The sequence below is a fragment of the Arachis hypogaea genome, chromosome 3 (assembly GCF_003086295.3).
Source record: "Arachis hypogaea cultivar Tifrunner chromosome 3, arahy.Tifrunner.gnm2.J5K5, whole genome shotgun sequence".
In the NCBI taxonomy this organism is placed as follows: domain Eukaryota; kingdom Viridiplantae; phylum Streptophyta; class Magnoliopsida; order Fabales; family Fabaceae; genus Arachis; species Arachis hypogaea.
In genome coordinates this window covers 17,345,784-17,369,682 of record NC_092038.1, presented here as the reverse complement: position 1 = coordinate 17,369,682, position 23,899 = coordinate 17,345,784, and the positions used below count along the sequence as shown (strand labels likewise).

General features: G+C 35.6%; 1 protein-coding gene across 1 annotated transcript; it reads left to right on the top strand.

Annotated features, from left to right (window-relative positions):
• The first annotated feature begins 447 nt into the window (after positions 1 to 447).
• Positions 448 to 10,156, top strand: LOC112773444 (chaperone protein dnaJ 15-like). Its single transcript, XM_072231293.1, has 10 exons — positions 448 to 530; positions 643 to 715; positions 7,190 to 7,318; positions 7,900 to 7,982; positions 8,062 to 8,134; positions 8,202 to 8,306; positions 8,414 to 8,464; positions 8,693 to 8,782; positions 8,871 to 8,979; positions 9,079 to 10,156. Exons 1-10 carry the CDS (start codon positions 448 to 450, stop codon positions 9,330 to 9,332), a joined length of 1,050 nt encoding a protein of 349 aa, XP_072087394.1. The 3' UTR covers positions 9,333 to 10,156.
• Positions 10,157 to 23,899: the final 13,743 nt, after the last annotated feature.

The window sequence follows — 23,899 nt, the reverse complement described above, 5'->3', positions numbered from 1 at the left end:
TGAATCACTCTATTGGAATCTTGCATGAATGCCTCCACTTCTTGGGTGGTCACATCTTCCTCACCACCCTTTTCAAGCTCTTCCCTATCTCTCTCAAACTCAAGAGAGGAAGGTTCCTCAAGATCATTGAGGGGATTGAACAAGGTGGACAAAAAATTATTGATGATGCAATCCACTTCTTGATCAAACTCCCTCAATTCTCCATTTACCTTTTTCGGTTCACTAGTTCTACCTTTCTCCTCTTGTGCACATTCTTGTCATAGCTCTTCTTCTTTCCCTTGCGGCTCCATATTCTTCTTCTCACTACACTCCTTAGTTGACCCTCCACCTTCCTCAAGGGGATGTCTTGAGTGCTTGAGTGTAGTAAGGCCAAGCGGTTCACCGCTTTGGCTATAGTAGCAATGAACTCTCCTTGCTTCTTTTGGAACCCTTTTTGATCTTGTAAGAATGCTTGAAGGTCTTGTTGTTCTTGGGGCAGGGATTGGAGAACTTCATATTAAGGTGAAGAAGGTTCAATGGTTGGAAAAAAGGTTGTATGGTTAGAAGTTGTGTCATGTAGGTGAGGGTATTGAGGTGGGGTATAAGAATGTGGTGGTTCATAAGGTTGGTAGCAAGGTGTATAGACATCTTGATTCCATGTAGGTGGATGGTGTGGTGCTTGAAGGTTTTGTGGTTGGGGGTTGTGTATGGGATATCTTTGATATCTTTGGATTTGGTATGCACATTGGGGAGGATTTGGGGGAGGATTTGCCTCATTGTAGTATGGGGAAGATTGCTCCTCCCTCCATTGCTTCTCCCATTCCATGAACCAATCCCAATTTGAATTCATCATACCCTATAAAATAGTCACAACCAAGCTCCAAACAACAAGGGTGATAGCTCATAAAGAAAGTAGAAAATAAAAGGAAAAGACATCAATAAACAAGAAAACAAACACCTAAATATTAGCAAAAACAACCAAATAACAAAAAAGTAAGCTATTTACACTATGGACATATTTACAACAACCTAATATATAACACCAATTGTATCCCCGGCAACGGCACCAAAAACATGACGAATGACCTAAAGCGGGTTAGGAATTTTATCTCAAAATAAGATTGGCGTTGCAAGTATAGTCCCAACCCAACAATCAACCATCAATCAAAGTTTAGATTTTCAAATACAAAACATACAAAACCGAGAGTAATGAAACTTCGGGTCGTTCTTCCTAGGATGCAATTGAGATGTCACACTTTCGGTTGTTAGGAAAAAAGGGGGGTTTTCAAGCAAGAAACGAAAGATTAAATGAACTAAGAGATAAAAGAACCAAGAAATGATCAGAATTGGAATTGATGCAAGTAAAAGTGAAACAAGATCAAAACTTAATGAAAATGCTATTAATGCAAAAAGAGCCTTGACTTGGGAATGAAGATCCAAGGAATCCTATCATTTCCATAACCAAAACTATGGTAATTATGATGAGTCAATCTCGCTTAGTTAACCCCTATCATCGAGGAGCAAGTTGAGCAAGCATAATTGACCTTGATTCAAAAGTCATAGCTAACTAACCAAATTAATTGGTAAAAAGCTAGCTTCAATGGACACAAGAGTCAACTAACTACCCAAGAATTACCACAAAATGTTGGACATCATGACTCTAATCTCCTAGGAACTCAAATCCCAAGCCAAGGTGGAAAAATCTACTCAAAATCTAGAGTTGGCATTTTCACAAACACCTTGTGTGCATAAACCCAAAACATGAGAAATTGTAAAGGAAAATGGAAAATTATAACCAACTATTCACAAAATCAACAATAAATATCCAAACAAACATAAAAAAGCATAAAACATTAAATGCATCAATCAAAACTTCAAGAACTCAAAATTGAAAATATGAACAAAAGAACCAAGAAGAAATGAAAATAAAGATGATGTAATTAAAGAGAAATTAAGAGTACTTACAATTAAAGAAGCAAAATCCAAGATCAAAGTTTGCTATAAAATGCTACAATGGAAATTGAAGTAAATCCTAAGAAAGCAATGACTATCTACACTACTCCTACTCCTAAAAAATGTAAAAAAAAATGTTCTAAGTCATCATGCTACCTAATAAAACCTAATGCCTTCATATGGCTTTAATTTCCGTTGATATAGCACTTCCCATTCAGCATAGAGTCCTCCAAAACTAGGCCAAAGGCCCCCAAAATCGCGAATCACGTGTTTCATTAATAAAACCATGTGCAGGGACCTGTGCGTACGCACAATGGGTTGTGCGCACGCACAGATGCTCGTGCGCACGCACACATGACTGTGTGTGATTTTCCTTGTTTTCTTCATGTGTTCTCCCTTGTACATGCTTTCTTCCACTTTTTCCTAGCCAATCATGCCTAAATAACCTGAAATCACTCACAAAATATATCACGGCATTAAATGGCATAAAAGTGAAATTAAATTCACTAATTTTAGCACAATATGCATGTTTTCATATTTAAGTCTAATTTAGAGAAATAACACAAAAGTATGCTATTTTAGTGTTTAAGTGTAGGTTTATGTGATGAAATTCACTCAAATCAAGTCAAAATCTATCATCAAATATGGACTCATCAGGTATCCTATCCCAAACAAAAAAGATTTGTTTAATAGACTAAACTCAGCTAGCATTTTCTCAAAATTTGACATGAATTATGGGTACTGCCAAATCCAGATTAATAAGGCTGATAGATACAAAACGGCATTCACAATGCCTTTTGGACATTATGAATGGAATGTGATGCCTTTTGGCCTAAAAAATGCACCGTCGGAATTCCAAAAAATGATGAATGATATTTTCAATCCCTTCTCCGACTTTGCCATCGTCTACATAGACGACGTGCTCATTTTTTCACAATCCTTGCTTGATCATTTTAAACATGTGAAAACTTTTATGTACACTATCAGGCATAATGGTCTAGCAATTTCTAAATCAATGATTAGTTTATTCTAAACTAAAATCCATTTCCTTGGTCACATGATTCACCAGGGAACAATTACACTCATAGACATGGTTATCCAATTTGTGAATAAATTCCCTGATCACGTTTTGGAAAAGAATCAACTCCAAAGGTTCTTTGGCTGTATAAATTATATAGCAAATTTTATTCCAAATTTAAGCACCCGTATCAAACCTCTTTATGACCGTCCAAAGAAAAAACTCTCTCCTTGGACAGATACTCATACAACGATTGTCAAACAACTCAAACTTAGTGTCAAAGAACTCCCTTGTCTTTACCTTCCTATTCCACAAGCTTTCAAAATTGTTGAGACTAATGCTTTAAATCTAGCTTATGGGGCATCCTAAAACAAAAACTTAATAATAAAGAGTCCATCATTGCATTTACATCTAAGCATTAGAATACTTCCAACAAAATTATTCGACTATACAGAAAGAAGTTTTAGCGATTGTTTTATGTATTTTGAAATTCCAATCTGATTTATTAAATCAAAAAATTCTGGTCAGGGTGGATTGTAAGTCTGCCAAAGACATTTTACAAAAAGATGTAAAAAATCTTGCATCCAAACACTTTTTTGCTCGCTGGCAAGCAGTTTTAAGCATTTTTTATTTCGAAATTGAATACATTCAAGGAATCTCAAACTCTCTCCCTGATTACCTTACCCGTGAATACTTGTAGGGAAAGCCGCCACATGCCTAAAAAGGCAACATTAGCCTCTGTAAGAGGCAGAGGCATCCGCCTAGCCCTATGAGGCCAAGTAAAAAACTCAGGGTCAAGCACCCCAACTGGGTCATCCACCCAACAACCTACCTCAATAACCCAAGAGCCAACTGAGTCATCTACTCAGATCACAAAAAATATAGCTGAATCATTTACTCAACCTCTAAGTAGCCAAACAACCAAGCAAACAAAGGTGGACTATGCTCTTCCATTCCAAACCTTGTTGGTCTTACAAGATGTAGGTCTCTCGAAACTTCACAAAAAATCCTAGACTGATACATGTGACAGTTCAGATGATAATGAAATTGACTTGACAAAACTTTTGTCACAAGAAGCAGCCCAAAAGACTATTTGTAATGACCCAAAAGGTAAAGCAATTACCCAAACAAAATAACCCCAATCGATTCAAACCCAACCCCCAAACATCCAACCAAAACCACAATCCACATACATTTCAAAAAATAAATTCTCATCTGTCCTCTTAATGGAACCCGAATTCTGGGAAAAATTACCTTTTAAGGTAATCCCTAAAGTTTTCCCACAAGGATTGCATTTTAGACTAACAGAACCAGACAGTTTTATGAATTCATACTAGTGGATTCAGATTCATTCTCGGTAAAACACTACAAAGACCCTAAAGATGCCACCAACATAACCCATTCAACCATTTAAATATTAAAAGTGCTCACCCCTACCCATTTGAAAAAAATTCAAATAATACAAAAAAATTTTCTCAACCTTTTGACCCAATAGGATATTCTTATTGGGAATATGTGGACATCTGGACAAGACTATTTTAGTTACAAAATAACCAGAATAGACTTTCCTGGCTCATTTACTTCAAGAAAAATACCAATTATCATTTTTCAAATTGGTTTACCCAATGGAGGGACTATTTTGGCCCATTACGAGAGATCCTGCCCCCATCTGCCGATGAGGGGTTCAAAATTTTCACCAAAAAGTTTGACCAACGGAAAACAAGCATCCCTGCAGATCTTAAATTTTTTTCTACATTTGCACTGGCCTGGGTATTCTCATGGCAATACAGATATGGCAAACAGGAACTGATAAACCACTATTTTATGGTTTATCTTGTGCTCAACTGAGTGGTTTTTATCAACTTTTTACCCACTTATTCATACTATTTGCATGGTTTTACATTCTCCTTCCCGATTTTGTGCTATGATTGAAAACATGCTTCTTTGGCTTTTATTTCCTTTTATTTAATCCTCTCTTATTACCATTAGATGCCTTGATATGTGTGTTAAGTGATTTCAGGAATTACAGGGCAGGAATGACTTAGAGGATGGAAATGAAGCATGCAAAAGTGGAAGGAATACAAGAAGTTGAAGGAACTGCAAAGCTGTCAACCTGACCCTCTCGCACTAAAACGATCATAACTTGAGCTACAGAGGTCCAAATGATGCGGTTTCACTTGCATTGGAAAGCTAACATTTGGGGCTTCGATTTGATATATAATTCGCCATAGTAGCCATACAGATAGACGACACGAACGCGCGCTCCACGCGGACGCGTCGCATCTGCGAACTTCAATCCACGCAGACGCGCGGACGAAGCCTCCACGTCACCTTGCCGCGACCTGTACGGACCAGATTTCATAATCAGCGATTTCTGGGCTGTTTCTAACTCAGTTTTCGGCCCGGAGAACACATATTAGAGGCTATAAAGTGGGAGAATGCATCCATTCATGAGGAGGCTCTCATAATTCATAATTTTTAGGTTTTAGATGTAGTTTTTAGAGGAAGAGGCTCTCTCCTCTCTCTTAGGATTTAGGATTAGGATTTTTAGAAATTAGGGATTTATCTCACCTTCACATCAGGTTCAATATTCCTTTATTTTGACTTCTCTTCCACTTTGGGATACTTTAATGATTTTATTTGTATTTGATTTATGTTGCCCAATTGGCTTATGAATATTATCCATGTTAGATTTTATTGCTTTGAATGTATGTTATTTGAGGTACTTCAGATCTAAGCTTCATATTTAGCTTTTTATATTATTGGCTTTAATTGATTAACTGGAAGCTCTTGAGTTATCAACTATTCATGATTGATTGTTATGTCAGCTAATTAACTGGAATTCCATTGACTCTAGTCTTTCCTTAGGATTTGGCTAGGACTTGGGAAATCTATCCAATTAGTTCACTTGACTTTTCCTTGCTTACGCAAAGGTTAACTAAGTGGGATTAACTTCCATTCTTATAGGAGTAACTAGGATAGGACTTCTGAATTTTCATATCTTGCCAAGAGTTTATTTTATAGTTAATTATTTATTTTATTTGTCATTTAATTTACTTGTTCCTCACTTTCAAAACCCTAATTTACAAAAACCCATAACCAATAATAAAGACATACCTCCCTGCAATTCTTTGAGAAGACGACCCGAGGTTTGAATACTCGGTTATCAATTTTAAAAGGGTTTGTTACTTGTGACAACCAAACGTTTGTAAGAAAGGTTGATTGCTTGGTTTAGTAACTATACTTTCAACGAGAGTTTACTATAACTTCTAAACCATCAATCTTCAATTCTCTTCATGAACACCCGAAGGCACCACCGATACTTCAAAGAAATGCCTATGTTAAATGGTGGTCTCAATTCGATGCAATCATGGCTCACCCAGATATAGTCAGAAAATGGTTCAACGAACACCCTAAGTACGTTAAGCCATTTGATCATGAAAAGTCAATATTTCTCAATCAAAAAGCCCAAATTGCTGTAGCTCTAGCAGGAGCCCAATCAAAAGAAACACTAGCAAAACACCTCCAGTAAATCATGCAGATGATCGAAGAAGATAAAGAAGACAAAGAAGACCCTAGTTCTTCAGCAGAATTCTCAAGTGATTATAATCAAAACGAAGATGATTGCTTCGAGATCAATTTAGGAGAAGATTAGATAAGCATTTGAAATATAATTATGTAATTCCAAAAAACCAAAATTGTATCAACTTGTATTATAGAAATAGTACCGATTGACATAACCTGTACTGCAGAAATAGTAGAATCTAGGTCTATAAAAGAAAACCTTAGCAACATTCTGAGGTAGAATTTTTTAGACACACGAGTATAGAGAGAGAAATAAGAGAGAGAAGCTCTGAGAATCCTTTGTAAGTCTTTTCCTCTCATCTTTTCTTTCTCCAAAATTAATTCAATAAAGAGTTTTCACTTCTTCATTTTCGTATTTCCTTTATAAAGCTTCTGAATTTGCATATGTGTGCGGACTACCGCCACATCTAACTTTATATTAACTTGTATATGCGTGCAACGCTGCATCTAACTTCATATTTAATTCCTGTCTTTGCATCTACATTCATATAAATAATAAACATTAATTTCATCTTCACTTTTTCTCCTTATCCCTCCTAGATCCACTTCATTTTTTAACTTATACTCTCTATAATCTTCTTGCTTTCTGTCTTTCAATTTGATATCTGTATTGTTAAATAATACTCCATTAATCTAATCTTTTGTGTTCTGCAGCTCCAACAAATCGTCGATTCGTTTATGATATTCATTGCTCAACAGTCTGATATAAATTCCAACACTGAACGCATAACCCTTCCTCTATCAGGCTTCTATGACACTGATTTCTCTCTGAAGGCCTCTGTGGCATAAAAATATTTAACATACCTTTCTTTCCAAATATTTATGGGATAGAAAGCCACCCTATTGTTTTTAGTTCTTGCCTCCTAATTTTTTAATGTAATATTTCAGGAACAGAAGATTAAAGAAGGACTCTATATGATGGACACTAAATAGTCTCAAATCTCTTACTTTGTAACTATTCTAATACTAATACTAGTATTTATGTACTTCTATATTTAATGTAAAAGCTGCTTGCCTGCAACGTGTACTACATATCTATACTTGATTTATTTGACTACAGTTATACGTGTCATGCATGTAGGATAATATGAAGTCCAAGCCATTTGTTTTCATATAAAGTTAATGTGCATATGTTCTGCTTTTGTTTTCCTGACTTGCATCCTTTGGGTAGTAGATTATTATCTTTGCCATTAATTTCATGTTAATTCTGTTTATGGATCATAAATTCATAATTTTTATTTGCATGTTAATTCTTAAAAATGTACATTTCAGCGGCATATACTTCTTGTTGGAAGTGAAATTGTTTTGCTTTTATGCACTATATATCTTTTATTATCTAAGCTATTTTTCCAAAAATATGTCAGGCACTTGATGTTGATAGCATGGACATGGAAATTGACTTGTCTAATCTAGGGACAGTCAAGACAATATTTTTAGCTTTATTCAGGTGTGATTTGGTACAAGGCTGCTGCTTGATTTTGAAAATTACTTAACTTCACTTTGCTTCTTATTCTATTTGATTATAGCAAGCTGGATGTCCCTATCAAGACAACCATTTCAGCTAATGTTCTTGAGGAAGCTCTGAATGGGACAGTTACAGTCAGATCGCTTCCACCTTATTAGTCCCTTGGTATTGTATTTGTTCTAATTATGTCGCAAGTTGCAGGTAGAGAAGCAATGTGCTCACTTTTTTGGTGTGACAATAAATGAGGAGCAAGCTGAGTCAGGGATTGTAATAATAGTTACTTCAACTGCACAAAGCAAATTCAAGGTACCATTGTACCTTTGTTTATAGTACCCTCTAACTTTGTTAGTCCATCTGGTGCGGTTTTTGGTATTGGTTGATGTGGATTTTAATGCTTGAGGTTGATTTTTTAGTTACTTTACTTTGAACAAGATGCAAATGGTGGCTATGGTTTAGCACTGCAGGTAAACTTTGTTGTTTTAATGCTTCTACATTTAGTCTCCCTTTCTTGTTAGACTGGTTTTACCAAACTAAGTGATTCTAAATTGAAATTACGATAAGCATGGTACTAAGGTTTTCATAGTTGATTTGTACATTACATATACTGCAATTAGTCATAGAAGCAGTGCATGTGCAATTACAATTGAATGTATATTTAGTAAATAGTGCATACATTTTTTTTTTCTGTATAGGAAGATAGTGAGAAAACTGGCAAGGTGACATCTATCGGAATGTATTTCTTACATTTTCAAGTGCACAAAATGGATTCAACCATGAATGTGGTATGAAGTTAGGTTTCATTGCGTTCCTTTTTCCTGTGTTTTAAGTGATCTTTTGAAAGTGACGGTTACTTTTAGTGCTATGGTACAGTTAGCGATGGCCAAGGATCCTGAAAGGGCTTTCTTTAAAAGGTTGGAAGGTCTTCAACCTTGTGAAGTCTCGGAACTAAAGCCTGGCACTCATATATTTGCTATTTATGGTCTGAATAATTTATTTTTGCTTTATCATTCTTTGCTTTCTAGGGTTATTTTTGTTACACAAAAATATATTAACACTAATTCAACTTGTTTTCATTTAGGTGATAACTTTTTTAAGACTGCTAGCTATACAATTGAGGTAGTATGTGAAAAATCATATGAAGATACCACCCAGAAACTTAAGCACAGCGAGGCTCAGATTTTAAGAAAGAGGAATGAGCTACGCCAATTTGAAGCAGAATATAGAAAGCTTACTATTTGCTTTACTCAATCGTGGCTTATGGTTTATCTCGAGATCCTTACAGTGTTTTGTATCTTAATGATTTTCAGGCATTGGCTCACTACCAGGAAGTGACAGAGAGATATGTAAAAGAAAAACAATCTGTATATTCTTTCAATATGTGCTGTAGTGACAACTGCATTTCTGGAAATGCTCACACTAGCATAATTTTTAATTATAATGTTTCCCTTACCTAAATTAGTTAAAAGTTGAAAAGATCATCTATCCGATAGTGTGTGGACTATACATGGTTCTATGGGGAAAGAACAAAGAGATGAAAAAGGTAACTCAGTTGCTACCATCTGAAATCATACAATTACAGCAGCAGGATCAACAACAGATTACCTTATCTAAATAATAATCAAATCTTTTCTTTGTTTTTTTTAATACTTTTGTATGCCACATTATCTTATCTGAATAATTATTTTGGTATATATTTCATTAAAACATTATATGGTATTTCATAACGTGGTTTTTGAAACAGATAAAGTCATCATGGATTGGCTACAAAATATATCTGAAGAAGGATAAGAGGAGGAACAAGAAGGCAAAGTTTTCTTGTGAAGAAAGCAGTGATGATAAAGAAGAAGAAGCAGCAACAGAAATAGCAAGTAAAGTGAATTTTGCAGATGAAATAAGTGGAATTAACACAAGACCTTCTTTTTATTGATTACAATATATCTTTTATATGATTATGTTTTCAATAAATATTTAAAGAATATAATAAATATAAACTAATTGATAAATTATCAAAATTTAAAAATAATAATTAGTTTGATACAAAAATAAAACTAAAAAATGATCATGACTAAAACAAGGTTGTTATAATAAGTATGAATGTCCATCTCTCCAATCAAGTTAACTCTGGGCTATGTAATATTAACTATGAGCGGTGCTTTGTTTCTCTAGGATAGACTTTATATTAATGAAGTTTGAAAAGGAAAATCTTGGACAAGTATAAATAGGGCATGAATTTGTGATAATACGTACACACAAAATCAATAACAATTCTTCCTCTCTTTATACTTCCACACAATAATAAACATTCTCTTCCTTCTTTCTACACTATTAATATCTCTCTCTATTTACGTTATTACATATATATATATGAATCATTCTTATTGAGTTAGTTATAATATTAGAGTCTTCTATTTACACATCTTTATTTTATATTTAGTACATCTTCCTTATTTATTTTACAACATGTTATCAACACGAGACTCTGGTCAAACTTTTAGGAAGACTAAGGTAACAAATTTTTATTATGTCGAAACTCTCTCATCTTGAATTCAATGCTCTTGATATATCGGGGAACAATTATTTATCATGGATACTAGATGCTGAAATCCATCTTGATTCAATGGATCTTGGAGATACCATTAAGGCTGAAAATAATGCATCCCAAAAGGATAAAGCCAAAGCCATGATTTTTCTTCGTTGTCATCTTGACGAAGGATTGAAAAATGAATATCTCATATTAAAAGATCTTGCGGATCTTTGGAAAGACCTTGAAGAAAGGTATAATCATAAAAAAACGGTGATACTTCCTCAAGCCCGATATGAATGGACGCATTTGCATCTACAGGATTTTAAATCCATAAATGAATATAATTCTGCAATGTTTCGAATCACCTCACAAATAAAATTATATGGGGAAAAGATAACTGATCATGATATATTGGAGAAAACTTTCTTGACCTTCCATGCCTCGAATGTGCTCCTGCAACAGCAGTATCGAGAAAAAGGATTTAAAAAATATTTTAAGTTAATTTCTTGCCTTCTTCTTGCTGAACGCAATAATGAATTGCTTTTAAAAAATCATGAAGTGCGCACAGCTGGCGCCGCCCTATTTTCTGAAGTAAATGCGGCAAATTACCCCAAAAGAGGTAAATGGCAAGGCTTTGAAAAAATTATGGAAGGAAAAGGAATTATATACAAAAGAGAGGATCTCACCAGAAGTGGGATAAAGAAAGAAATATTGGGCAAAATAAATCAACAGAGGATAAGTGTTTTCGTTGTGGTGGAAAGGGTCATTGGTCATGTACCTGTCATACCCCAAGGCACCTAGTCGATCTTTACCAAGCATCTTTGAAAAAGGATGACAAAGGAAAGGAAAAAAATTTTGTTTCAAATGATGCTGAAAATTTCACCACTTATTATGATGTATTTGATTTCTTTGAGAACCCTGAAGGAAATATTGGTCATTTGATTAATGATGGAATAGTTTAATATGTAAAATTGTTAAGTATCCATGTAAATAAATAATGTAAAGAACTTATTGTTAAGTTTTATTTTCTATGTATTTAAGTTTCAAATGTGATTTATATAAATAATGAAATATTAATGTTTATATATTTTGAAATCATTAAATGTGTCGAAGTTTTAACATAAAATTTTAGTATATGACATTATTTTTATATACATGTTTTTTAGAAAAATAATCCTTATCAAGTATTCAATTTAACTGTGCATACTACTCATTTTATTATTATTATTTGTCTTTAAAGAAAATGGCAAGGATATATAATGAAGATGTATGCCTTGCGGATAGTGCAAGTTCACACACCATTCTCAAAAGTAATATATATTTTACCCATCTTGTGCCAAAAGAGGAATATGTTAATACTATTATTGGCTCAGGCAATGTGATAGAAGGCTCCGGAAGAGCTATAATTTTGTTTTCTAGAGGAACAAAATTTATAATAAATAATGCACTATTATCTACCAAGTCCCTGAGAAACTTGTTGAGTTTCAAAGATATTCACCGAAATGGATATCATGTTGAGATAATGAATGAAGGAAATCATGAGTATTTATGTATCACAACTCATTATTCAAATAAGAAAGTTATATTAGAAAAATTATCTTCAATTTCATCTGGGTTGTATTATACCAAGATTAGTGCAATTGAATCACATGCCAATGTAAACCAGAAGTTTACTAACCCAAATGAATTCATAACTTGGCATGATAGATTGAGTCATCCGGGAACAACCATGATGAGGAGAATGATTAAAAAATCCCATGGACATTCACTAAAGAACTAGAAGATTCTTAAAACTAGTGAATTTTGTTGTGCTGCATGTTCTCAAGGGAAGTTAATTTTAAGGCCATCACCAGTAAAGATTGAATTTGAGTCCCCTGAATTCCTAGAAAGAATTCAAGGTGATATATGTGGACCTATTCATTCACCATGTGGATCTTTTAGATATTTTATGGTCCTAATAGACGCATCTTCGAGATGGTCACACGTGTGCTTATTATCTTCTCGCAATCTGGCGTTTGCGAGATTACTGACTCAAATTATTTGATTAAAAGCATAATTTCCAGAAAATCCAATCAAAGTAATTCGTCTTGATAATGCTGGTGAATTTACTTCCTAAACTTTTGATGCTTATTGTATGGCTAATGGAATAAGTGTTGAACATCCAATAGCTTATGTTCACACACAAAATGGGTTAGCAAAATCACTTATTAAACGCCTCCAATTAAATGCTAGACCCTTACTTATGAGAACAAATCTCCCAACCTCGGTTTGGGGGCATGCTATTTTACATGCTGCAACACTTATTCGTTTGAGTCCAACGATTTACCATCAGTTCTCTCCTATGCAATTAGCTTTTGGCCAGCAGCCAAATGTTTCCCATTTAAGAATATTTGGGTGTGCGATATATGTTCTCATTGTACCACCTAATCGCACCAAAATGGGACCCCAAAGAAAATTGGGGATATATGTTGGATATAATTCTCCCTCTATAGTGAGGTATCTTGAGATACAAACTGGAGATGTATTTAAAGCCTGGTGTGTAGATTGTCATTTTGATGAATCAAAATTTCCAACATTAGGGGAGAGAATAAGTTTCCTGAAAAGAAACTAAATTGGAATGCATCATCATTGATGCATTTAGATCCTCGATCAGGGCAATGTGAACTAGAAGTTCAAAAGATTATACATTTGCAAAGAATAGCAAATGAATTGCCTAATGCATTTTTCGACAAAAAGAGGATAATTAAATCGTATATACGAGCGGAAAATGCCCCAATTTGAATTGATGTCCCAGTAGGACAAATAGCCATTGAAACAAATTCACGCCAGAAGTGTGGCAGGCCTGTCGGTTCCAAAGACAAAAATTCTCAAAAGGAAAAAGAGGTAAATACTATCCCTGTTGAAAAATACATAGTAAAGAAACCTGCAGTTGTCCAAAATTCTGATATAGTTTTAATGCCAGAAGACGTTCAAGTACCTGAATATTGCGAAAATGACAAGATCTCGATAAATTATGTCTTTACAGGAGAGAAATGGGACCGGAATAAGACAATTGTTAATGAAATATTTGCATATAATGTGGCATTAAATATCATGCATGAAAGTAAGGATCTTGAGCCAAGATCAGTCGAAGAATATCGACAAAGAAATGATTGGCCAAAATGGGAAGAAGCCATGAAGGCTGAATTAGACTCACTTGCAAAACGTGAAGTCTTTGGACCTGTAGTCCGTACACCAGAAGATGTAAAACCTGTTGAATACATGTGGGTATTTGTGAGAAAACGAAATGAGAAAAATAAAGTTGTGCGCTACAAAGCCCGACTTGTGGCACAAGGTTTTTCACAAAGGCCCGATATAGATTATCAAGAAACGTATTTTCCTGTAGTAGATGCTATAACATTGTGTTATTTAGTTAGTTTATCTGCATATCATAAACTGCATATGCATTTAATGGATGTGGTAACAGCCTACTTATACGGCTCATTAGATCGTGATATCTATATGAAAGTCCCTAAAGGACTAAAGATATCTAAACCATCCAATGAATATTCGCAAGGGTTATACTCAGTCAAATTGCAAATATCTTTATACGGTCTAAAGCAATCTGGACAAATGGGGTATAATCGTCTTACTGATTATCTGGCCAAAAATAGATTCAAGAATGATGATATCTGTCCGTGTGTTTTCATAAAGAAATCTGCATCTGGATTCATTATAATTGCTTTATACATTGATGATTTAAATATCATTGAAACTCCTGAAGAGATTCTAATAATTATAAAAACTCTAAAAGAAGAGTTTGATATGAAAGATCTTGGAAAGACTAAATTTTGCCTCGGCCTACAGATCGAGCATACGAAAAATGGGATCTTTATTCATCAAACGACATTCACAGAAAAGATCTTGAAAAGATTTTATATGGATAAGTCGCATCCCTTGAGTACCCCAATGATCGTAAGATCTTTGGATGTGGAAAAGGATCAATTCCGTCCTAAAAAAGAGAATGAAGATATCCTTGGTCCTGAAGTACCATATCTTAGTGTCATTGGAGCACTAATATATATTGCTAATAATACACGACCTGATATGTCATTTGCTGTGAATTTACTAACAAGATATAGTTCCTCTCCAACCAAAAGACATTGGAGTGGAATCAAACAAATCTTTCGATATCTTCATGGAATGGTTGATATGGGATTGTTTTATCCATATGGATCCAAGTCACAACTAGTTGGCTATACAGATGCTGGATATTTGTCTGATCCACACAAAGGGAGATCTCAAATAGAATACATGTTCATATATGATGGTACAATTATATCATGGAGGTCTACGAAATAGATGATAGCAGCAACATCCTCTAATCATGCTAAAATACTATCGATACATGAAGCAAGTCGCGAGTGTTTTTGGCTCAGGAGTTTGATCCAATATATTATGTCATCATGTGGACTGATTGATCATAAGATAGCTCTAACTGTCCTGTTTGAAGATAATATAACATGTATTGCTCAACTCAAAGGCAGATACATCAAAGGTAATAGAACAAAGCATATTTTTCTTAAATTCTTTTTCACTCATGATCTTCAAAATCAAGGGACAATTGATGTCCAATAGATTCGCTCAAGTGACAATCTGGCAAATTTGTTCACAAAGTCACTCCCAAAATCCTCTTTTGAAAGATTGGTACATGAGATTGGGATGCACTGATTTCGAGACATTAAATGATGTCGAGAAGAGGGGGAGACTGTACTCTTTTTTCCTTGGTCAGGTTTTTTCCCATTGGGTTTTTCTTGACAAGGTTTTTTGTAAGAACCCGCGTTTTCACATAAAACCGTTTTAATAAAGTAATTTTAGTGCCCGAAATAGATTCAAAATTTAGAAGTTTTAATTTGAAAATATAAATGTGAAATTTGATTTCAATGAATTTTTCTGAGTTGGAAAATGTATCTCTTTCGAAAAGTTTTTGTAAAAATGCGTACTGGCGCTTAAGCCGGCAGTACCGGCTCTGGTCTATCCAGTACTGCGTATTTTGGAAAATAATATTTTGAAAAGTGATTTATTGTTTTGAAAGGATAAAAATAATTTAGAATCGAAAACTGGACACTAATCTTAAAGGTTTTGGCCCAAAGTGGACCAAACGGACCAAAAATGCCAACGGATTGGACTGGGCCCAAACCAAGTCCAAGACCCAATATATATAAGCTCATTTAATGAGCTTTGAGCTCATTTTCCAGTCCTAAGAGGGACGAGAGGCGCGGTTTTGAGATGAGAGGAGAAGAGGGGAGTTGTTACTATTCACCTCCACCTTTCGGGAGCCATAACTTTTGATCCGGAGCTCCGATTAACGAGCCGTTTGCAGCCACGCGAAGCCCTTGACAAGTTCTTCCTTTCTATCTAAAGAAATCTGGTAAGATCTCTCTCTTCATGTCCCAGTTTTCAGCCCTATATTCTGCACGATTTCATGTATAGTTTATGAGTAGATTTTGTGATTTTGCTTGTTTAGATGAGCTCTAGTAGCGGGTAAATCTTAGATTTTACTCCTAATCATATTGGGTAAGATAAGGTTTCACTAAACTCTTGTATTTAGTTGTTTTGGGTATCTTAGGTTTTGATGTTGGTTTGTATATGTGATGTTAGATTGAGTTTTGGTGTTTGTTGGAGTTGATTAAGGATTTAGAGCAAAGCTTGGTAGCTTTGTGTTGATGTTTGGATCATTTTGGGAATCGGCCAAGGTATGATTTTGGTTTCCTTTATGTAATCTGTAATGTTTATGGACACTTAGGCTAGTTGACCCTAAGATAGGATTGAATGTTGTTGGTGTATAAATATTTACATGTGAATTGATGATAATTGTGGGTTGCATTAGATTATTGTGGTTGAGGATGATTATTGGGAATTGTGGTGTTGATGAGTATTGATTATTAGTGTTATTGATGAGGTTGTTGGTATTTAAGGATTGATGATGAATAATGATGTTGTTGGTATTTAATGATTATAAAGGTTGATGAGGAATATTGATGTTGTTGGTGCTAATTATAAATTGTGACATTGGTTGATGTTGGTGAGTGTGTATGTTGAGTGTGGATAATGGTTGATAATGTTGAGGTTAAGTGATGCGGATTTGAAGTAGTTGTTGATGTTTGATGTTGGTTAAAGACTATCTATGATGGTTTTGAATGTTGATGCGTAAGGAATTTGATGGTATTGAGTAGTGTGATTGGGATTATGGATGGGTGAGTTGAAAAAGGAAGGGTATGGGCTTTTATGTTGTTTTGGTAATGTTTGGGTTGGGGTTGGTTTGGTTTTGAATTGTGAGTTTTGGAAAAAAAGGAGTCTTGAGGCCTTTGGTAAAAATAGATTTTTGGTGAACTTTGTCCGATCATAACTTTTGTCTCGATTTTCAAATTCTGATGAAACTCATCTAGAGTTAAAGATCTTTGAAAATCCTTTAAATCGATATAAAGTTTGTGAAATTTGGAATTTTGTAGAGGAAGTTATGATCATTCAAAGTTGGTGTTAAAAATCTAAAATTTTGCAAAGTTGCAGAATTTCAGGATTTTCTGATATGTGCGGACGCACAGCCTGGTGCGCACGCACAGCCTGGTGCGCACGCACAACCCTGCAAAAATTCTATTTTGTGCTGATGCACAAACTTGTGCGTACGCACAGGCAGGGGAAAAGGCTTTGGTAGCAGTGCTGGCACAGGTTGTGCACGCGCACATCAAAGAAGCATTACGACCTGTACGGACGCACAGACTTGTGCACACGCACAAGTCGGGAAGGGTCGTCTGTTGGGGGCACTTGCACAGCTTGTGCGAGTGAACAAGCTTGTAAATTTTAGTACCTGTGCGTACGCACACTTTCAAAATCTTTCCGTGTGCGCACGCACACCCCTGTGCGGACGCACACTACCTGTTTCATCATTTTAAACTTTGTTTTCAACTATTTCACATTCCCAACAAGGTTGTAAGCTTCTACAACACCATTTTAAGACTTTTGGGCATATTTTTGGGTGTCCAAACCTGCAAAATAGTTTAAGGGCTTTAGACACTGTTATTTGGAAAAGGTTAGCAAACGGAGTACTAGGTTTCTGTTGTACGGGGGAAGGTTTGATGGTGTGTGATGAATGGTTGATGAATGAGATGAGAAAGCAAGGAACTGAAATGTGAAAGAACAATGGTTGAAAAGAGTCAAGGACTCTAAATGAAGTGATGGATCTTTCTTGTACTAAAAATGTTTTGAAAACCACTGTACCACTTTTTCATTGAGATTATGAGATGCTATGCGCCCGGCAGGGACCGAGGTTGGATCCCGCCTGTCGAGGTAGCGGCGGCGGCGGCAGCGTAAGGGCGGTGGTTCGTCCCGCTTGCACTTATATGTGAGGTCGGTGGCAATAGATCCCGCTCACATCCCTTCAGATCATCAGAGCGTACAGGCGCAAAATCCTGGATAGTGATCCGAACACTATATCTCGGGGATTCCCACACCATGAATCCGAAGGGCGACATCTCCATGGAGATGTGTCGGGTTGGCAGTTGAACCGAAAATGTGATATCACAGCCAATAGGACAGACATTCATCATGTGCATCTTCTATATGCTTGTTTGCTTTGCTTACTTGAGTTTGCCTAATTGTATAATATGCATACTTGCTTCTTGAATTACTTGCTATATATGAATATTTACCTGTGTATTATTTGCTTGCTTTATCTATGTTTGTCTAGTGTTGAGGAGGTTAGGTAGGTGGTGGCGATGGGATTGCACGGAGGTAAGGTTGGCGAAGGTTGTGGGATACAACGAGGTGACTAGTATTAGTTAGAACTCCCTTAAGTTAGACAACCCAATTTATGGATTAGGTTCTATATTTATTGATGTTAAGCTTGAATATCCGTATGTGAACCTTCGGTTCTCATTCCATATTTATTAGGTTCTATATTTATTAAGTTCTATATTTACTGAGAACCTTCGGTTTTCATTCCATACTTTGTTGTTGCTTTTCAGATGCAGGTCGTAATCTACTTCGGTGAGATTGCGGATATGGTGACAAAGCGGAGTATGGTTCATACCTTGTTTATTTCTGTTTTACTTTCGTCATAGTATTCTCTCACCTTTTGTATATTTATCTTTATGGCCTTAGAGGCCCATTTGAGAGATAGGTTGTTTAAGCTGTTTTAATTCTAAAACTCTGTATCTTTCTATTTGTAACTAGTCGGCTTAAATTCTGCAAGCTACGGCTAGTTCTCTATGATTATTATATTCTTATATTTATATATGTTTTATTCTTTTATACCTATACCTTGTACCTTATGCGTTTAGTTACCGTGTGCGAACGCTTCACGTATGTAATTCCGCATAATGTGACTTTGAGCTTTAATCCTTCATCGGGCTTCTAGAATATATTAATTTTATATATATATATATATATATATATATATATATATATATATATATATATGAATCATTCTTATTGAGTTAGTTATAATATTAGAGTCTTCTATTTACACATCTTTATTTTATATTTAGTACATCTTCCTTATTTATTTTATAACAAAGGTATAATTTTATAAAATTATTTAAGGAATAAGTATTGTTTTATTTTTTATGATTTAGAATAAAAATTGAATTTGTTTTTAACGTTTGCTTTTTTAAGATTGTTCTTAATATTAAAATTATTTTTTAATCATCCTTTCCTTAATAGAAAGATAAATTTATCATAACAAGAAAAAAGAATTACACTCTCTCTTACTCATGTCTCTCTCTTTCTCTGCTTTTTTTTGGATATTTTGAATTAAATAAATTAAATGTTGTTCTTATAGTGGTTGTTAAAAGTATTAATGGCCAGGAGAAATTTTGGTGATTAGAGGTGGGGGAAGGAGTAGCAGAAGAGAATTTTGGAAAGGAGAGATGATGTAGCCGGTGGCAATGATCATGATGGCGACACACATTACAAGAAAAATAGTGAGTATTATCGGAAAAATGAATAAAATCTTATGATAATCTAAAAACTGTCTGATTTATTATTGGAATCAATCAGATGGTATAAATTTTGCCGTTAAATATTTATTGTTAGATTTTTTAGTCCGATTATTACCGTCGAAAGTTGCGACAGATTATTGGCTCGAAAAACTAATTGGTTACTGGTGGATTCTTTCGATAGTGTTGTTGACGCCAAAAAATGTTGTTTCGTGCACTGTTACCGTTGGATTATTCCTACAGTAATTTCGACGGTAATCTCAATTTTTTATTTTTTAATTTAAAATAAATAGTCAATTTTAATTTTGAATTTAATCTTTTTTCACACAATTAGTGGTCAATTCATAAATAATAAAAAACTATTATTTAATTAAAATAACTAATACGTTCAAATATATCAAAAGTCAACTACATCAAATATGTATAATGAAATAATAAAACGAAAAATAAATAATTACAGATCTAGGTAGTCGTCGTCGTCAGTCCCGTGACCCTAAGTCGGCGGCGCAGAAGGCTGTGATGTCCATATGCCATCAGCAGGACTGCTGCCACCAGCAAGGTTAATGCTAGTGGTGCGCATCTGAACCTGGTACACCTCTATCTGAGCCTCCATACATTGCATCCGCTCCACCGACTCCCAAAACTCCAGCCTGAGCTCATCAGTAAACATTATGTGGTTGAGAATCTCCTGATACCTCTCTTGATAATCGTTAAGCTCCTAAGTTTGCTGTTGAAGGCTGCGTTGGAGCTCCTGTACCTGCAGTCTCAAATCCACGCCTTCCTGGGGTTCGACGGCTCGACTGGTGGTGAAGCCTGATGACGGCCTCAATGTAGATGTGCGGAGGTTGGTAACGAAGAACGGCCGGATCCTGTATACGCGGTTCTTGTACGGTGATGAGACAGTTTCACGCCAAACCGCATCGGGATCAATGATTGCAACTATAGATCCATCGGCAGCATCCTCTCCACCTTGCTGAGACTGCTAACTAGCGACCTCTAGTCTTTGTGTGTAAGACTCATGTGTAATCAACACAAGTTATTGTGATTAGTATGCCGACATATATACAATTAATCTCCAATAGTTTTATAGCAAAAGATAATTAGATGTATGTTTACTCACATAATGGTCCTAAGATCGCTGATCAGCAAATGTCTCTTTGTTCTCCTTCAGTGTCTGGGTGTACTTGAACGTCTCCGCTAACGTTGCCTTGCAATCTAATGATTTCGACTACACATTTTGTATTGAAGCAATATCATTAGCATGCCTAATATTGATATGCAGAAGAATATAACTAAGTTGTTAACAAAATTAAAGTCACTTTACATGTAAATTCTGTGAGATTAGTAAATAATTAGTCAATAAATTAATTATTAATAAAAAATTAGAAAATTAAATTTTATACTTTAATAAATTAGAAATAATTAAAATATAAATTTTTTAACACTAATTTTAAAGATTTTGACTCAAAATCAGACCAACAGGCCGAACTAGACCCACATTGGGCCCAAGGCCCAACCCAATTTACCTAATACTAAGAGCTTCATCTCTTCCTTCCCCTTCCCCAAATGAAACACGCTGGGAACCAAAAAAGGGAGCAAGAAAGAATAGCAAACGCTTGATTCAATTTCAACCCACCACAACTTTCAATTTGGAGCTCTGATTGCCACATCGTTTGCGGCCACACGACCACCACATCGACCTCTACAAAATCATCCAACCAATTTGGTAAGAAAACTTCAATTTTACACTCAGCCTCTTTTTCCCTAATTGCAAAAATTTGGACTTTTGGGTATTGAGATTTGTGATGTTTTGGTGTTTAAGAGCAAACTAGTTTGAGAAAATTATTGGGTTTTGTTCAATTGATACATGAGTAAGGTATGAACCCTTAAACCCTTTGTGGATTATTGAGTTAGTAAGCTTTAATGTTGATTATAGTGATATGTTGTGAAAATAGATTGAATTATGTTGAGTTGAAGTCCATTGGTGATATTAGAAGCTTGAAATTGAACCTTGAGGTTGGGATTTCGCTTGGAGAGGAGTTTAAACTTCGGGGCTTGAGGAACGGTAGATATTTTGAGGTGTTTCAGACATTAGGGAGGAATCGGCCAAAGTATGGTTTTGGTTTCTCATAGATAACATATAATGTAACGTGAAAACTTAGGCTAGTTGACCGTAAGATAGGTTGAATATTGTGAACTTGCTAATGTTAGTAGTTTTGATAAAATCTTGAGTTTGTTATGATTGATAAGGATGATGATTATGAGTTGTGATGTTGATATATACATATATGTGTTATTTTGTTTGAAATGTGGAATGCTTGAAATGAAATTGATATAATGGAGTATTGGTATGTTGTGGAAGTGATAAAATGGATATGGGATTCTTTTTTGCCATAATTGATGTTGTTTTGAAGTGTAAAACTTAGGGTTGAGTGAGGTTTTTGGTAAAAATAGAGGTTTGGTGATTTTGGTAAAAATCTCATTTTTGACTAAACTTTGGCAGGCCATAACTCGGCTTTCAGACCCTCAAATCTTCTTAAACTTTTTCAAATGAAAATTGGGTCCATGAAGTTTATGTCGTTCGAAGAACGGACTGAAAATAATTTTTATCGAAAAAATTATGCATGTCGGAAGTTTGGTATGCAAAAATAATTTCTGCAGAACTTAAAAGCTTTCTACCATTCCGAGGGACATGCATACGCAAACACACACGCAACGCAAACCCTGGGCTCTACCCAGACGTTCCGCATACGTGGGAGTGTGCATGCATACTCAAAAATGGGAGATTTACAATCTCGCGTATGCGGGCAATACCACTAGATACAGGACGGCTTCCCTGTCCAAGGGGCTCGCATATGAGGACAAGGGTCGCGTATGCGAGATGGGTAAAAGACACCCCCACGTACACGAAACATGGCATGCATACGCGGAACCCCTACTTTTGGAGAAAATGTATTCTTCGTGATTTCAACCTATTTTCTAACTTCCAAACCTATATAATTACCTCCTAAAGTCTCAAATTTAGTTCCTAAATATAGGGAGAGGGGTGAACTTAGAAAAAGAGTTAATTTGGTAATGAAGAAAGATTTCGAAGTAATGATTTATGGTTGAGAAAGTACAGAAAAGTTGATAATGTTATGAATGATGAATGAATTAATAATGAATGAATCATATTGAATTATTACTTTGCTTATGCACTTCCACTTATCTTAGATACGAGTTTTCCTGGGTAGATACAATGGCTAGCCACCACTTTCTCCAGGTTGAGAATCGATACTCTGTTGACCCTAAGTCGCAAGATGTGGCCGGGCACTTCAACACCCCGGAAATTTCCTCAATGGAATGGAATTTGATGATATGTATATATATATGCACGCACGAATGGACTGTGCAGGGTTAGCTACCAGACATGTCGGTTTGAGTATATAACCGACAGATGAGATTCATTAGCCATAAAGCAGGCATACATCATATGCATTTGTCTATTTTGTTTGAGTGTGCACTATTTAGGTTTGCCTATTTGATTATCTATGCTTATTTGTTATATGCTCTACCTGTTTTAATTGCATTTTATCTATGTTTTTTTTATCTGTATTTTTTGTCTAAGCAACTGAGAGATCCCTTGTCTGGCGGAAGAATGATGAGGATAGTACTAGCCTTCCAAAGTCTGTACTCGCCGGTGTAGTTCTTGAATAATCCAGTTCGCTTGTTCTCTCAGGCCATCGATTACCAGAGCGGCGCTCGTCCATTTGTGGTTGTTGAGGTTGCGCTTGGACGACGCTGGTTATCCTCCTGTGGGTGGGGGGAACCATCGTTTCGTTGTTCGTGTGCTGGGGAGAATTTGGTAGGTCTAGTTCGTGGTGATGGTCTGAGAATCGCTCCTCGTGTTCATCCGTCATTCTGCCAAGGCTTAGCAAGTCTCCACAGACGGCGCCAATGTACAACAAGACTTCGCTGGTACATGTTGAAGGATGGATCGGGGACTCTCCGGTCTCGATGATGACGTGATCGGAACTTCTAAAGCGGCAGGGGGTAGTACCTACAAAGACACTCTGATGCTCAAGTCAGAATGGATCTAAGAGGTATAGATGAGGGTTATGAGTGTGTAACATACTTAAAGGAGGCCCTAGCTCCCTTTATATAGTTTGTGTTTGTTTATTATCTTATCTTATGTTGTTGGCTAAGAGTTTGAATGTTAGTTACTGAGTTCTGGTCAGTTCAAGCCGTATAGTCATCTTGGGCTGGGTCATCGTTGGGCCATTTGGGGCTCCAGACACCAGGCCCGGAACAAGAATATTTTGGTAAAATGTATTAACAATTGGTTGGTATAACGTTAAAATTGGCTAATCACATGGTTACAAAAGTAATTAGTCTGACCATGCAACGCAGACCGTATTGGC

Coding starts and splice junctions, on each gene's coding strand:
- LOC112773444 (XM_072231293.1), top strand. CDS start 448: ATGCTTGAAGGTCTTGTTGTTCTTGGGGCAGGGATTGGAGAACTTCAT. Junction 531..642: donor GTTCAATGGTTGGAAAAAAG/GTTGTATGGTTA, acceptor GATTCCATGTAG/GTGGATGGTGTGGTGCTTGA. Junction 7,983..8,061: donor ATATTTTTAGCTTTATTCAG/GTGTGATTTGGT, acceptor ATTTGATTATAG/CAAGCTGGATGTCCCTATCA.